This window comes from Ranitomeya variabilis, chromosome 2 (genome assembly GCF_051348905.1).
Source record: "Ranitomeya variabilis isolate aRanVar5 chromosome 2, aRanVar5.hap1, whole genome shotgun sequence".
Classification (NCBI taxonomy): domain Eukaryota; kingdom Metazoa; phylum Chordata; class Amphibia; order Anura; family Dendrobatidae; genus Ranitomeya; species Ranitomeya variabilis.
Window position 1 is genome coordinate 1,091,953,158 of NC_135233.1, and position 17,710 is coordinate 1,091,970,867.

The window sequence follows — 17,710 nt, forward strand, 5'->3', positions numbered from 1 at the left end:
ACTACTATAATACTGCTCCTATGTACAAGAATATAACTACTATAATACTGCTCCCTATGTACAAGAATATAACTACTATAATACTGCCCCTATGTACAGGAATATAACTACTATAATACTGCTATGTACAAGAATATAACTACTATAATACTGCCCCTATGTACAAGAATATAACTACTATAATACTGCTCCTATGTACAGGAATATAACTACTATAATACTGCTCCTATGTCTAAGAATATAACTACTATAATACTGCCCCTATGTACAAGAATATAACTACTATAATACTGCTCCTATGTACAAGAATATAACTACTATAATACTGCCCCTATGTACAAGAATATAACTACTATAATACCGCCCCTATGTACAAGAATATAACTACTATAATACTGCTCCTATGTACAAGAATATAACTACTATAATACTGCCCCCTATGTACATGACTATAACTGGTACTTTTCTGTGTCCAGTCCCCGACCTCCGTGCACTTAAGGATGTGAGTGGAGTATTAAGTATCTGTAGTAAGGCCCGTGTGTCTGTACGTGGGCAGCGCGGGGCGGTGAATGTGCGCAGATGCTGATCATTATGGCGGTATCGTGACAAGTCTGTGGATAATATTGGGTCGCTTTGAACTGCAGGCAGATCTGGGGTAGGACCTGTCAGACCAGATTCACTGCAGTCCGTCTTATGTAACAGAGGAATAGACAGATCTGATCTCGGGGCTTCTTGCGAGATACCTCTTGGGGATGGCCTGGCCGCCATGTGTTCTGTAGAATGAGTTATGGCGGTTTTTTTCGTCTGCACCTGGTCAGGATTTCAAAGAAACAATTTGGTTTAGATTTTTGTTGTGTTTTTTGGGGACTATTTAAAGGAGAGTATCTGTAAAAATGTGACTTTTCAGAAATGATTATTCTTTATAGAGACCTCATAGATTGGTCTCCTAGGTAAGCGCCCACTACAGGTGACTACTCTGGACCTCCATGCTGAGGAAGGAACCCGGGTGGTCACCGATGTTGTAGAACTGCTGCAGGGGAATATGGGAAACGATAAAGGTTAATTGTATGTAAGGAAAGACATTGGGATTTACAAGAAACGAAAATGTAATGGATGCCTTGAGGCCGGAGACTGCAAGTTGTAATTTCATCATCGTGTTCATGATTTCATCTTGCTGTCAGTGAATGGAAACCTGACCCGAAATACTTGTCCTGCAGTCAAGAAGAAAAGAAATTTGTGCTCAGTGATACATTGTATCAATCCCAGCAGCTGGTGATACATTGTATCAATCCCATCAGCTAGCGATACATTGTATCATCCCAGCAGCTAGCGATACATTGTCAATCCCAGCAGCCAGCGATACATTGTATCAATCCCAACAGCTAGTGATACATTGTATCAATCCCAGCAGCTAGCGATACATTGTGTCAATCCCAGCAGCTAGCGATACATTATATCAACCCCAACAGCTAGGGATACATTGTATGAATCCCCACAGCTAGTGATACATTGTATCGATCCCATCAGCTTTCAATCCCAGCAGCTAGTGATACATTGTATCAATCCCGGTAGCTGACGATACATTGTATCAATCCTTGCAGCTAAGCGATACATTGCATCAATCCCACCAGCTAGCGATACATTGTATCTATCCTCGCAGCCAGCGATACATTGTATCCAGCAGATAGTGATACATTGTATCAAACCCAGCAGCTAGTGATTCATTTTATCAATCCCATCAGCTAGCGATACATTGTATCAATCCACCAGCTAGTGATACATTGTATCTATCCGCGCAGCCAGGGATACATTGTATCAATCCCAGCAGCTAGCGATACATTGTATCAATCCCAGCAGCTAGAGATAGATTGTATCAATCTCAGCAGCTAGTGATACATTGTATCAATCCCAGCAGCTAGCGATACATTGTATCAATCCCAGCAGCTAGTGATAGATTGTATCAATCTCAGCAGCTAGTGATACATTGTATCAATCCCAGCAGCTAGCGATACATTTAATTGGTCCAGCAGCTAGTGATCCATTGTATCAATCCCACCAGCTAGCGATACATTGTATCAATCCCAGCAGCTAGTGATACATTGTATCCATCCCAGCAGCTAGCAATACATTGTATTGGTCCAGCAGCTAGTGATCCATTGTATCAATCCCACCAGCTAGCGATACATTGTATCAATCCCAGTAGCTAGTGATACATTGTATCAAGCACAGCAGCCAGCGATACATTGTATCTATCCTCTCAGCCAGCGATACATTGTATCAATCCCAGCAGCTGTGGAAGCCGGAGATGATCCTGTGTTTACTCTTTTTATGTAAATACAAACATTTTATTCACTGACAGCAGAGATTTTGAATCTATACAAAAGTTGTAGAACTTTTCATCATATATACTAATGTCAATGATGTTGGATATATCGACCTTAAAGGGGAGGTCCACTTTTGCAGACTTGCACTTCTCCACTATATACAGGACTGCAACTGCAGATCCCACTGAAAAGTTGACATTTTCTAGGATTTCTTTATTTTTTGGAGAATTCACAGTTTAAAAAGTGAAATTCCCCTTTAAGAAACTGTTATTTCTGTGGATTCACTGCCATTATTCTGGTCGGTAAGATCTAAACTTTTTTTCTTTCTCTCAACAGGTGTGAAATAGGTCAAAATGAGTGGTCTCGGGGACAGTTTAATCGACCCTGCTAGCCAGGAGCGCAAGAGGAAAGCCTCGCCATGTGACATCATGCAAAAGTGAGTAGTCACCCGCCTGATACAGCGTCCCTCTCCGTACAATGGAGATGCGTGGAGAACGGCCGCGCTCACCGTCACCTATACATTAAGTGTGCGCGCCATGCTTCACTAGCTCCACTCCCAGGGCACAAACATCACCCGGAACATATGGCCGCCTCCTCCTGTAACGATGGTCTTCTGGTTTTCCGCAGAATCAGACCATTTCTTTATTCCCTGGAAGTGACGGATGACATCCGTACATAAGTGCCCATCACAGCGGCCTCTGGTGCCGCCTACGGGCGCTAAGACCGGCGGAGCCCCATCCAGCAGAATGTCTGCCAATCAGGAGCGTAGCAACAACAATGCCATGTGGTCCAAAGACCACCCTGGATTTGTATGAATGTCGACCGCTCAAATTTGTATTTTTTGCTGAAAAATTACAGACGTGAAGTTTTCTAAAAAGGAACTTTTTATGTATCGTAATCTTTTTTTCGTAAAGGGGAAGACATTTGTTGTCTGAAGCCTGGGAGCTAGTATTTATTAAAAAAAAAAAAAAAAAAAGTTGCAATTTTTGGGAACGTTTTGCTTTTTTTTGTGTTGGTATTTTTGTTTTTACTTTTTTAATTTTCTTTTATTTTTTTGTTTCTTTTATCTTAGTTCTTTCTTTATTCCATCGTTTGTTTTTACTTTTTTTTATTTTATTTTTTTGTTTCTTTTATCTTAGTTCTTTCTTTATTCCATCGTTTGTTTTTACTTTTTTTAATTTTCTTTTATTTTTTTGTTTCTTTTATCTTAGTTCTTTCTTTATTCCATCGTTTGTTTTTACTTTTTTTTAATTTTATTTTATTTTTTTGTTTCTTTTATCTTAGTTCTTTCTTTATTCCCCCGTTTGTTATTACTTTTGCTTGTTTTTTTTTCTTTTCTTTATTTTTTTTTTATTTCCTCTGTCTACACAGTCATCAGATGCTTCACGGGAAACATTAGTTCTGTCGTCCCATCAATACGTCACAATTAGTGATGAGCGAACGTGCTGGGATAAGGTGTTATCTGAGCATGCTCTGGCGCTAAACGAGTGTCTTCTGCGCGCTCGAATAATATGTACGAGTCCCCGCGGCTGCATGTCTCCTGTGTTTTGTTTTTTTTTAAATTTGTGGTTCGTGTTGTTTTTTTTTCCTCCTGTTCTTATATTTGCTCGGATTATTATTTTTGCTTATTATTATTATTTTCTGGCTTTGTTTTCTCTTTATTTCATTTTTTTTTTAAAGTTTTATATTTTTGTGTATTTTTTTTAAATTTTTAAATTTTTTTCATTTCTTTTCTATTTATCTCTTTCTGCCGAAAGTATTACTAAGCTAATAAACGTCATTCCCATCATCTATGTGTCTGGGCGCTGAGCCTGCACTGTTACATAGACGCTTGTCGGCCTACACGTGTTTTGTAAGAACGCACGCACGGCGTCTCGGATGTCATAATAATAGAATCATCTTAGTTCTCACTAAGTGGATGCTTACATCACTTCTCATATCGGACAATTTCTTTTTTTTAATATTGTAAAAACATTTTAACGTTACCCAATTGCTCTGGTTTTGCACCATCTTTACTTTTTCAGTGTCGGCATTTTTTCATACACTTCTTATAGATACTATTGTTCCTATTTTGACTCATTTCTTTTCTTTGTATGATAGATACAGTGGGGAAAAAAAGTATTTAGTCAGCCACCGATTGTGCAAGTTCTCCCACTTAAAAAGATGAGAGCGCCCTGTAATTGACATCACAGGTAGACCACAACTATGAGAGTCACAATGAGAAAACAAATCCAGAAAATCACCTCGTCTGATTTGGCAAGATTTATTTTGCAAATTATGATGGAAAATAAGTATTTGGTCACCTAAAAACATACAAGATTTCTGGCTCTCACAGACCTGTAACTTCTTCTTTAAGAGGCTCCTCTGTCCTCCACTCATTACCTGTAAGGCCCCGTCTCACTTAGCGATTTACCAACGATCACGACCAGCGATATGACCTGGCCGTGATCGTTGGTAAGTCGCTGTGTGGTCGCTGGGGAGCTGTCACACAGACAGCTCTCCCCAGCGACCAACGATCAGGGGAACGACTTCGGCATCGTTGAAACTGTCTTCAACGATGCTGAAGTCCCCCTGCAGCACCCGGGTAACCAGGGTAAACATCGGGTTACTAAGCGCAGGGCCGCGCTTAGTAACCCGATGTTTACCCTGGTTACCAAAAAAAAAAAACAGTACATACTCGCCTTTCGGTGTCCAGGTCCCTTGCCGTCCGCTTCCTGCTCTGACTGAGCCGCCGTACACTGAGAGCAGAGCGCAGCGGTGACGTCACTGCTGTGCTCTCACTTCTCACTGTACGGCCGGCAGTCAGTGAGAGCAGGAAGCAGACGGCAAGGGACACCGAAAGGCGAGTATGTATTGTTTGTTTTTTTTTACATTTACGCTGGTAACCAGGGTAAACATCGGGTTACTAAGCGCGGCCCTGCGCTTAGTAACCCGATGTTTACCCTGGTTACCAGTGAAGACATCGCTGGATCGGTGTCACACACACCGATTCAGCAATGTCAGCGGGGCCTCAACGACCAAAAAAAGGTCCAGGCCATTCCGACACGACCAGCGATCTCGCAGCAGGAGCCTGATCGCTGGTACGTGTCACACATAGCGAGATCGCTATGGAGGTCGCTGTTGCGTCACAAAACTTGTGACTCAGCAGCGATCTCGCTAGCGATCTCGCTATGTGAGACGGGGCCTGTAGTAATGGCTCCTGTTTGAACTTGTTATCAGTATAAAAGACACCTGTCCACAACCTCAAACAGTCTGACTCCAAACTCCACTATGGTGAAGACCAAAGAGCTGACAAAGGACACCAGAAACAAAATTGTAGCCCTGCACCAGGCTGGGAAGACTGAATCTGCAATAGCCAACCAGCTTGGTGTGATGGAATCAACTGTGGGAGCAATAATAAGAAAATGGAAGACATACAAGACCACTGATAATCTCCCTCGATCTGGGGCTCCAAGCAAGATCTCACCCCATGGGGTCAAAATGATCACAAGAACGGTGAGCAAAAATCCCAGAAACACAAGGGGGGACCTAGTGAATGACCTGCATAGAGCTGGGACCACCGTAACAAAGGCTACCATCACAACACATTACGTCGCCAGGGACTCAGATCCTGCAGTGCCAGACGTGTCCCCTTGCTTAACCCCTTTCTGTCATTAGACGTACTATTCCGTCCATGTGGGGTGGGCCCTACTTCCCAAGGACGGAATAGTACGTCATACGCGATCGGCCGCGCTCACGGGGGGAGCGCGGCCGATCGCGGCCGGGTGTCAGCTGACTATCGCAGCTGACATCCGGCACTGTGTGCCAGGAGCGGTCACGGACCGCCCCCGGCACATTAACCCCCGGCACACCGCGATCAAACATGATCGCGGTGTGCCGGCGGTATAGGGAAGCATCGCGCAGGGAGGGGGCTCCCTGCGGGCTTCCCTGAGACCCCCGGAGCAACGCGATGTGATCGCGTTGCTCTGAGGGTCTCCTACCTCCCTCCTCGCTGCAGGTCCCGGATCCAAGATGGCCGCGGCATCCGGGTCCTGCAGGGAGGGAGGTGGCTTACCGAGTGTCTGCTCAGAGCAGACGCTTGGTAAGCCTGCAGCCCTGCACAGCAGATCGTCGATCTGACAGAGTGCTGTGCACACTGCCAGATCAATGATCTGTAATGTCCCCCCCCGGGACAAAGTAAAAAAGTAAAAAAAAAATGTCCACATGTGTAAAAAAAAAATAAAAAAAAAATTCCTAAATAAATAAATTAAAAAAAAATATTATTCCCATAAATACATTTCTTTATCTAAATAAAAAAAAATCAAACAATAAAAGTACACATATTTAGTATCGCCACGTCCGTAACGACCCCACCTATAAAACTATATCACTAGTTAACCCCTTCAGTGAACACCGTAAAAAAAAAAAAAAAAAAAAACCGAGGCAAAAAACAACGCTTTATTCTCATACCGCCAAACAAAAAGTGGAATAACACGCGATCAAAAAGACGGATATAAATAACCATGGTACCGCTGAAAACGTCATCTTGTCCCACAAAAAACGAGCCGCCATACACCATCATGTGCGAAAAAATAAAAAAGTTATAGTCCTCAGAATAAAGCGATGCCAAAATAATTATTTCTTCTATAAAATAGTTTTTATCGTATAAAAGCGCCAAAACATAAAAAAAATGATATAAATGAGGTATCGCTGTAATCGTACTGACCCGAAGAATAAAACTGCTTTATCAATTTTACCAAACGTGGAACGGTATAAACGCCCCCCCAAAAGAAATTCATGAATAGCTGGTTTTTGGTCATTCTGCCTCACAAAAATCGGAATAAAAAGCGATCAAAAAAATATCCCGTGCCCGAACATGTTACCAATAAAAACGTCAACTCGTCCCACAAAAAACAAGACCTCACATGACTCTGTGGTCTCAAATATGGAAAAATTATAGCTCTCAAAATGTGGTAACGCAAAAAATATTTTTTGCAATAAAAAGCGTCTTTCATGTGTGATGGCTGCCAATCATAAAAATCCGCTAAATAACCCGCTATAAAAGTAAATCAAACCCCCCTTCATCACCCGCTTAGTTAGGGAAAAATTAAAAAAATGTAAAAAATGTATTTATTTCCATTTTCCCATTAGGGTTGGGGCTAGGGTTAGGGTTAGGGCTAGGGTTAAGGCTACAGTTAGGGTTGGGGCTAAAGTTAGGGTTAGGGTTTGGATTACATTTACGGTTGGGATTAGGGTTGGGATTAGGGTTAGGGGTGTGTTTGGATTAGGGTTTCAGTTATAATTGGGGGGTTTCCACTGTTTTGGCACATCAGGGGCTCTCCAAACGTGACATGGCGTCCGATTTCAATTCCAGCCAATTCTGCGTTGAAAAAGTAAAACAGTGCTTCTTCCCTTCCAAACTCTCCCGTGCGCCCAAACAGGGGTTTACCCCAACATATGGGGTATCAGCGTACTCGGAACACATTGGAGAACAACTTTTGGGGTCCAATTTCTCCTGTTACCCTTGGGAAAATACAAAACTGGGGGCTAAAAAATAATTTTTGTGGGAAAAAAAATTTGTTTTATTTTTACGGCTCTGCATTATAAACTTCTGTGAAGCACTTGGTGGGTCAAAGTGCTCACCACAGCTCTAGATAAGTTCCTTAGGGGGTCTACTTTCCAAAATGGTGTCACTTGTGGGGGGGCTTCAATGTTTAGGCACATCAGTGGCTCTCCAAACGCAACATGGCGTCGCATCTCAATTCCTGTCAATTTTGCAGTGAAAAGTCAAACGGCGCTTCTTCCCTTCCGAGCTCTCCCATGCGCCCAAACAGTGGTTTACCCCCACATATGGGGTATCAGCGTACTCAGGACAAATTGTACAACAACTTTTGGGGTCCAATTTCTTCTCTTACCCTTGGGAAAATAAAAAATTGGGGGCGAAAAGATCATTTTTGTGAAAAAATATGATTTTTTATTTTTACGGTTCTGCATTATAAACTTCTGTGAAGCACTTGGTGGGTCAAAGTGCTCACCACACATCTAGATAAGTTCCTTAGGGGGTCTACTTTCCAAAATGGTGTCACTTGTGGGGGGTTTCAATGTTTAGGCACATCAGTGGCTCTCCAAACGCAACATGGCGTCCCATCTCAATTCCAGTCAATTTTGCATTGAAAAGTCAAATGGCGCTCCTTTGCTTCCGAGCTCTGTCATGCGCCCAAACAGTGGTTTACTCCTACATATGGAGTATCGGCGTACTCAGGACAAATTGTATAACATCTTTTGGGGTCCATTTTTTCCTGTTACCCTTGGCAAAATAAAACAAATTGGAGCTGAAGTAAATTTTGTGTGAAAAAAAGTTAAATGTTCATTTTTATTTAAACATTCCAAAAATTCCTGTGAAACATCTGAAGGGTTAATAAACTTTTTGAATGTGGTTTTGAGCACCTTGAGGGGTGCAGTTTTTAGAATGGTGTCACACTTGGGTATTTTCTATCATATAGACCCCTCAAAATGACTTCAAATGAGATGTGGTCCCTAAAAAAAAATGGTGTTGTAAAAATGAGAAATTGCTGGTCAACTTTTAACCCTTATAACTCCCTAACAAAAAAAAATTTTGGTTCCAAAATGGTGCTGATGTAAAGTAGACATGTGGCAAATGTTACTTATTAAGTATTTTGTGTGACATATCACTGTGATTTAATTGCATAAAAATTCAAATTTGGAAAATTGCGAAATTTTCAAAATTTGCCAAATTTCCATTTTTTTCACAAATAAACGCAGGTAATATCAAAGAAATTTTACCACTATCATGAAGTACAATATGTCACGAGAAAACAATGTCAGAATCACCAGGATCCGTTGAAGCGTTCCAGAGTTATAACCTCATAAAGGGACAGTGGTCAGAATTGTAAAAATTGGCCCGGTCCATAACGTGCAAACCACCCTTGGGGGTGAAGGGGTTAAGCCAGTACATGTCCAGTCCCGTCTGAAGTTTGATAGAGAGCATTTGGTTTATCCATAAGAGTATTGGGAGAATGTCATATGGTCTGATGACACAAATGTAGAACTGTTTGGTAGAAACAAAACTTGTCGTGTTTGGAGGATACAGAATGCTGAGTTGCATCCAAAGAACACCATACCTACTGTGAAGCATGTGGGTGGCAACATCATGCTTTGGGGCCGTTTCTCTGCAAAGAGACCAGGACGACTGATCCGTGTACATGAAAGAATGAATGGGGCCATGTATCGTGAGATTTTGAGTGCAAACCTCCTTCCATCAGCAGGGGCATTGAAGATGAAACGTGGATGGGTCTTTCAGCACAATAATGATCCCAAGCACACCGCTAGGGCAACGAAGGAGTGGCTTCGTAAGAAGCATATGAAGGTCCTGGAGTGGCCTAGCCAGTCTCCAGATCTCAACCCCATAGAAAACCTTTGGAGGGAGTTGAAAGTCCGTGTTGCCCAGTGACAGGTCCAAAACATCACTGCTCTAGAGGAGATCTGCATGGAGGAATGGGCCAACATACCACCAACAGTGTGTGGCAACCTTGTGAAGACTTACAGAAAATGTCTGACCTCTGTCATTGCCAACAAAGGATATATTACAAAGTATTGAGATGAACTTTTGTTAATGACCAAATACTTATTTTCCACCATAATTTGCAAAATAAATCTTCCCAAATCAGACGCGGTGATTTTCTCATTGTGACTCTCATTGTAGTGGTCTACCTATGATGTCAATTACAGGCCTCTCTCATCTTCTTAAGTGGGAGAACTTCCACTATTGGGGGCTGACTACATACTTTTTGCATCACTGTACAGTAGTGTGTGATAGATACAATGTCACCTTCCCAGTGCGATGGATACAATGTAACAGTCCCCAGCATCAATCTGGCTCCGATTACACCATGGCTTCCGCTCTAGGAAGGGCACTGACGGGTCAAGGCTACAGGGCAGGACCCCACAAATGTCTTCTGACCCTACTAATCAGATTTTTGTAATTCTTTCCAGTGATAATAAGTTGTGGGGTTTTTTTTTTCTATGATCCTATAACCTATTTCCCTGATGGCTCCATAATATTCCCTGGGTGGTTATTGAGCGGCGGCGTGGTGTGACCTTTCCTCGTCCCTACGGTGCACGGCGATCTCCTGGCGCCCACATTAAATGTGTCGTGTAACTGAGCTCGTTAGTGGTATTACATAAACGAGGCTGCAGAAGAAGTGGGTCACTAGAATATGTGTAATGCGAGGAGCCGGAGCTTGATCCCGTGGGGCCGACCTGTGCCGACAATTACCAGCCGCCGCCGCCTGGCCTTAATACCGCGCCACTTACCTGCCGGTGATATAATTACCCTGTCATCGCATGATGAGGATGAGCGCGGCCATTAGGATTAGTGTTCTCTTCCATGAAGGACCCTCCCTAGCCCTAGCCACCGGCTTTTAATAGATTTATTACAATGCAAATTTTATTTTTTTTACTCCTTTCAAGACCTTTTCAGATTTGAACAGCGGCATTTTGTGTCTTTACATGCAGAAGCTTAAGAAACATATAGACCTCTTACATCTCACAGCTGAGCGTTTCCTACAATTGAAGCAGTGTAGGCTGACAATGTGTTTGACCTGCACTGATACTGATGCTGCACTGATACTGCACTGATACTAAAGATACACTGATGCTACACTGATACTGATACTGCACTGATACAAAACTGCACTGATACTAAAGATACACTGATGCTACACTGATACTGATACTGCACTGATACTGATGCTGCACTGATACTGCACTGATACTGATACTGCACTGATACTGCACTGATACTGATGCTGCACTGATACTGCACTGATACTGATACTGCACTGATACTGCACTGATACTGATGCTGCACTGATACTGCACTGATACTGCACTGATACTGATACTGCACTGATACTGATACTGCAGTGATGCAAAACTGCACTGATCCTAATTCTACACTGATACTGATCTGATACTGCACTGATACTAATGCTGCACTGATACTGCACTGATACTGCACTGATACTGATACTGCACTGATACTAATGCTACACTGATACTGTACTGATACTGCAGTGATACCATACTGCTCTGGTACTGCACCGATACTGATCTGATACTGCACTGATATCTGATACTGCAGTGATACAAAACTGCACTGATACTGATCTGATACTGCACTGAAACTGATCTGATACTGCAGTGATACTGATCTGATACTGCACTGATATTAATGCTACACTGATACTGATCTGATACTGCACTGATACTGGTAATGTACTGATACTGTACTGATACCATACTGGTCTGGTACTGCACTGATACTGCTTTATTACTGATACTGCACTGATACTGTACTGATGCTGCACTGATACTGATACTACACTGATACTGTACTGATACTGTACTGATACTGCACTGATACTGTACTGATACTGCACTGATACTGATACTGCACTGATACTACACTGATACTGCACTGATACTGCACTGATACTGCACTGATACTGCACTGATACTACACTGATACTACACTGATACTGTACTGATACTGCACTGATACTTATACTGCACTGATACTGTACTGATACAGATACTGCACTGATACTGTACTGATACTGCACTGATACTGCACTGATACTGATACTGCACTGATACTACACTGATACTACACTGATACTACACTGATACTGCACTGATACTGTACTGATACTGCACTGATACTTATACTGCACTGATACTGTACTGATACAGATACTGCACAGATACTGCACTGATACTGTACTGATACTGCACTGATACTGATACTGCACTGATACTGCACTGATACTGTACTGATACTGTACTGATACTGTACTGATACTGCAATGATACTTATACTGCACTGATACTGTACTGATACAGATACTGCACTGATACTACACTGATACTGTACTGATACTGCACTGATACTACACTGATACTTATACTGTACTGATACTACGCTGATACTGATATTGCACTGATACTGATATTGCTCTGATACTGATACTGCACTGATATTAATGCTACACTGATACTGTACTGATACTGCAGTGATAGCATACTGGTCTGGTACTGCACTGATACTGCTTTATTACTGATACTGCACTGATGCACTGATACTACACTGATACTACTCTGATACTGTACTGATACTGATATTGCACTGATACTGATACTGCACTGACACTGCACTGATACTGCACTGATACTGATATTGCACTGATATTGCACTGATACTGCACTGATACTGCACTGATACTACACTGATACTGCACTGACACTGATACTGCACTGATACTGTACTGATACTGCACTGATACTGATACTGCACTGATACTGCACTGATACTGCACTGATACTGCACTGATACTGATACTACACTGATACTACACTGATACTGCACTGATACTGCACTGATACTGATACTACACTGATACTGTACTGATACTGCACTGATACTGCACTGATACTATACTGATACTGTACTGATACTGCACTGACACTGATACTGCACTGATACAGATACTTCACTGATACAGATACTGCACTGATATTGATACTGCACTGATATTGATACTGCACTGATACTGATACTGCACTGATACTGCACTGATACTGCACTGATACTGTACTGATACTGTACTGATACTTATACTGCACTGATACAGATACTGCACTGATACTGCACTGATACTGCACTGATACTGCACTGATACTGCACTGATACAGATACTGCACTGATACTACACTGATACTGCACTGATACTGCACTGATACAGATACTGCACTGATACTGATACTGCACTGATACAGATACTGCACTGATACTGATACTGCACTGATACTGCACTGATACTGATACTACACTGATACTGCACTGATACAGATACTGCACTGATACAGATACTGCACTGATTCTGATACTGCACTGATAATGATACTGCACTGATATTACACTGATACTGCATTGATACTGCACTGATACTGATACTGCACTGATACTGCACTGATACACTGATACTGTACTGATACTGCACTGATACTGTACTGATACTGCACTGATACTGCACTGATACTGATACTGCACTGATACTGCACTGATACTACACTGATACTGCACTGATACTACACTGATACTACACTGATACTGTACTGATACTGTACTGATACTGCACTGATACTTATACTGCACTGATACTGTACTGATACAGATACTGCACTGATACTGCACTGATACTGCACTGATACTTATACTGCACTGATACTGTACTGATACAGATACTGCACTGATACAGATACTGCACTGATACTGCACTGATACTGTACTGATACTGATACTACACTGATACTGTACTGATACTGTACTGATACTGTACTGATACTGCACTGATACTGTACTGATACTACACTGATACTGCACTGATACTGCACTGATACTGCACTGATACTGCACTGATACTGATACTACACTGATACTGTACTGATACTGCACTGATACTGTACTGATACTACACTGATACTGTACTGATACTACACTGATACTGCACTGATACTGCACTGATACTGATACTACACTGATACTGCACTGATACTGCACTGATACTGATACTACACTGATACTGTACTGATACTGCACTGATACTGTACTGATACTGTACTGATACTGCACTGATACTGTACTGATACTGCACTGATACAGATACTGCACTGATACTGATACTGCGCTGATACTGCACTGATACTGTACTGATACTGTACTGATACTTATACTGCACTGATACAGATACTGCACTGATACTGATACTGCGCTGATACTGCACTGATACTGTACTGATACTGCACTGATACTTATACTGCACTGATACAGATACTGCACTGATACTAATGATACACTGATACTACACTGATACTGTACTGATACTGCACTGATACTTATACTGCACTGATACTGCACTTATACAGATACTGCACTGATACTGATACTGCACTGATACAGATACTGCACTGATACTGATACTGCACTGATACTGATACTACACTGATACTGCACTGATACTTATACTGCACTGATACTGCACTGATACAGATACTGCACTGATACAGATACTGCACTGATAATGATACTGCACTGATACTACACTGATACTGCACTAATACTGCTACTGCACTGATACTGCACTGATACTGCACTGATACTGCACTGATACTACACTGATACTACACTGATACTTATACTGTACTGATACTACACTGATACTGTACTGATACTGATATTGCACTGATACTGATACTGCACTGATACTGCACTGATACTGCACTGATACTGTACTGATACTGCACTGATACTGTACTGATACTGCACTGATACTACACTGATACTTATACTGTACTGATACTACACTGATACTGATATTGCACTGATACTGCACTGATACTACACTGATACTTATACTGTACTGATACTACACTGATACTGTACTGATACTGATATTGCTCTGATACTGATACTGCACTGATACTGTACTGATACTTATACTGTACTGATACTGATATTGCACTGATACTGATATTGCTCTGATACTGATACTACACTGATACTACACTGATACTACACTGATACTGATACTGCACTGATACTGCACTACTACACTGATACTACACTGGTACTTATACTGTACTGATACTGATATTGCTCTGATACTGCACTGATACTACACTGATACTGCAGATACTACATTGATACTGCACTGATACTGATACCGCACTGATACTGATACTGCACTGATACTGTACTGATACTGCACTGATACTGATACCGCACTGATACCGCACTGATACTACACTGATACTACACTGATACTTATACTGTACTGATACTGATATTGCTCAGATACTGCACTGATACTACACTGATACTGCACTGATACTGATACTGTACTGATAATGCACTGATACTGCACTGATACTACACTGATACTACACTGATACTTATACTGTACTGATACTGATATTGCTCAGATACTGCACTGATACTACACTGATACGGCACTGATACTGTACTATTACTGCACTGATACTGATACCGCACTGATACTGATACTGCACTGCTTTGATACATTGTAGCAAGCCATCAGGACAGGAGAGACGTTTTTGTGCTGTTGTCTATACTGGATACAATGATATAATCAGTCTGTGCCGGATTCCAGCGTCTGGATGTAGATGTTCCCATGCTGGCGGGAGGCAGAGCTCTTAGATATGTTTTGTGTGTAGATAGAACTTTTTTTTGCCTTTTTCCCCCCGCTTAGGTTTTTAGCAGGGTTCTCCCAGCAGCACAGAGTATTTCAGAGGAGGCGGGTGCTCTTCTGAGACGTGAGCCCAGATTTATGGCACTGCTCTACGGGTCGCCGCGGCTAATGCAATTATTAGTCTGTCGCGTTTCACAACTTTGACATTTTTTTAAAAACCATGTAACGCCATTAGCAACGTTTGCTGGCGGGAACCAGATATTCTCTTTATTTTTTTTTTACTTATCTTTTTTCTTTCTTTCCTGCAGCAATGAAAAGCGCCGGCGAGAGCAAGAAAACAAATACCTGGAGGAGCTGGCGGAGCTTCTCTCAGCAAATATTGGGGATATCGACAACTTCAGCGTGAAACCGGACAAATGCAAAATCCTCATCAAAAGGATGGACCAGATCCAGCAGCTGAAGAAGAAGAAGCAAGGTAAGGCCTGGTGCCGGGGGTCATGTCATCAGGACAGCCCGAAGCTCCACCCCCTTGGCCTTTAAGGGGCTCTCCACTTTTCGGTTCACAGTGTTTAATCCCTATGTGAAAGAAAAGTTCCGCAACTTCTCAGCCGAGAGCAGGACTAGATATTTTCAGGGGATGGAAGCGAGTGTTCTCCTTCACTGACAGCATGCAGAGATCTTGAAAATGGTGAGGAATTGAAACGTATTACTAGAAAGATGCTGAACTTTTACATTTATGCAGTGATTACTAAAAAGTGATAAATCCCTTTAATTCTTAAAGGGCCAGTCATCCTAAAATTGACCTTGTAGGAAGAGCAGCTGCATTAAGTTATACTCTTTTACCAAGATCCTATTCACCTATTTCCGGCTCCTGGGAAAGCTGAGTGACAATCAATATAGACACCATTGGGTAGTCACCTAACTTTCTGAAACTCCTGAATGGCACATCTACAGCATTATGCAGTGATCTATCTCCTGATCATACAATGGGGCATGAAGGGGTTTAGACGGCCATATTGGTGGTCACCCAGCTTTCCCAGGAACAGCACAAATAACATAATGAATAGTTGGTTACTCTCGGCCCAGCTGTCTCTTCTCCATGTACAGATCGTTCAGCAGAGCGACGCCCCCTGGTGGGCAGTTTGTGATGAAAAATGGCAATGTTGTGCAGCCTGTCCGGACACACAGGCAGCGCGGGGGTTATAAATAAACACTTATGCACTTAGCGGAGCTTTCCTGCTGGAGGCTGCGCTATCTGATTGCAAATTGGCTGCAGATCACTAGGAGTTCTTGGAACGTTCCGCCGGCGGAGATTTCCCTGCACTCGCAGTAAATTAGCGTTAGTTAGAGAGGATGGTGTAGCCTGTGGGAGCAGGGACGGCCTTTATTCAGATTCAGCAGCACAGAGTATTTCAGGACATGATTGCATTGATCTTGCGGGAGGCCACATAGTGAGAGTTGCATATTGGAAGGAGCAGAGTCATCCAGCAGCACAGAGTATTTCAGCAGAGGAGTGCGCTGATCCTGAGGGAAGACACAGTCTGAGATTAGAGTGCTGTGATATAAAAGGGCTCGGGACGATAGGTTATGCTGAGACTTTTAGTCCTACTATGAATGCACTAAGCGCTAAGATGCCCATTAAGTGGATCATGAATAGAAAACTGTTTGCCTATGAGGTTGCGCTGAGCTTTGTATTTCATTCTAAAATGTTTTAGCACAAAACCTAGAACAGGGGTGGGGAACTTCAGGCCCAGTCTCTTATGTAATGTATACTGCAGCCTCAGTGTCTCCCATGTGATGTATACAGCATTCTCAGTATCTCTTATATGATGTATATACAGCAGCCTTGGTGTCTATACATCAGTGATGTATAGACAGCAGCCTTGGTGTATGCTATGTGATATATATGCAGCAGTCTGTGTTTCCTATGTGATGTATACAGCATTCTCAGTGTCTCCTATGTGATGTATGTACAGAAATCTTGGAGCCTCGTACGTGATGTATGCAGCAGTCTCTGTGTCTTCAATGTGATGCATACAGCAGTCTCGGTGTCTCCTATGTGATGTATATACAACAGTCTCGGTGTGTCATGTGATGTATATATAGCAGTCACGGTGA

At 42.2% G+C, this 17,710-nt stretch overlaps 1 protein-coding gene across 7 annotated transcripts in view; it reads left to right on the forward strand.

Moving 5' to 3' along the window:
- Positions 1 to 17,710, forward strand: part of NCOA1 (nuclear receptor coactivator 1) — a 313,199-nt gene that overhangs the window by 167,259 nt on the left and 128,230 nt on the right. For all 7 annotated transcript variants that reach the window (XM_077291759.1, XM_077291758.1, XM_077291761.1 and 4 more), the window contains exons 2-3: positions 2,661 to 2,760; positions 15,901 to 16,067. In XM_077291759.1, the coding sequence (XP_077147874.1) occupies positions 2,678 to 2,760; positions 15,901 to 16,067 (250 nt within the window). In that variant the 5' untranslated portion in view covers positions 2,661 to 2,677. The remainder of the gene's footprint in view (positions 1 to 2,660; positions 2,761 to 15,900; positions 16,068 to 17,710) is intronic.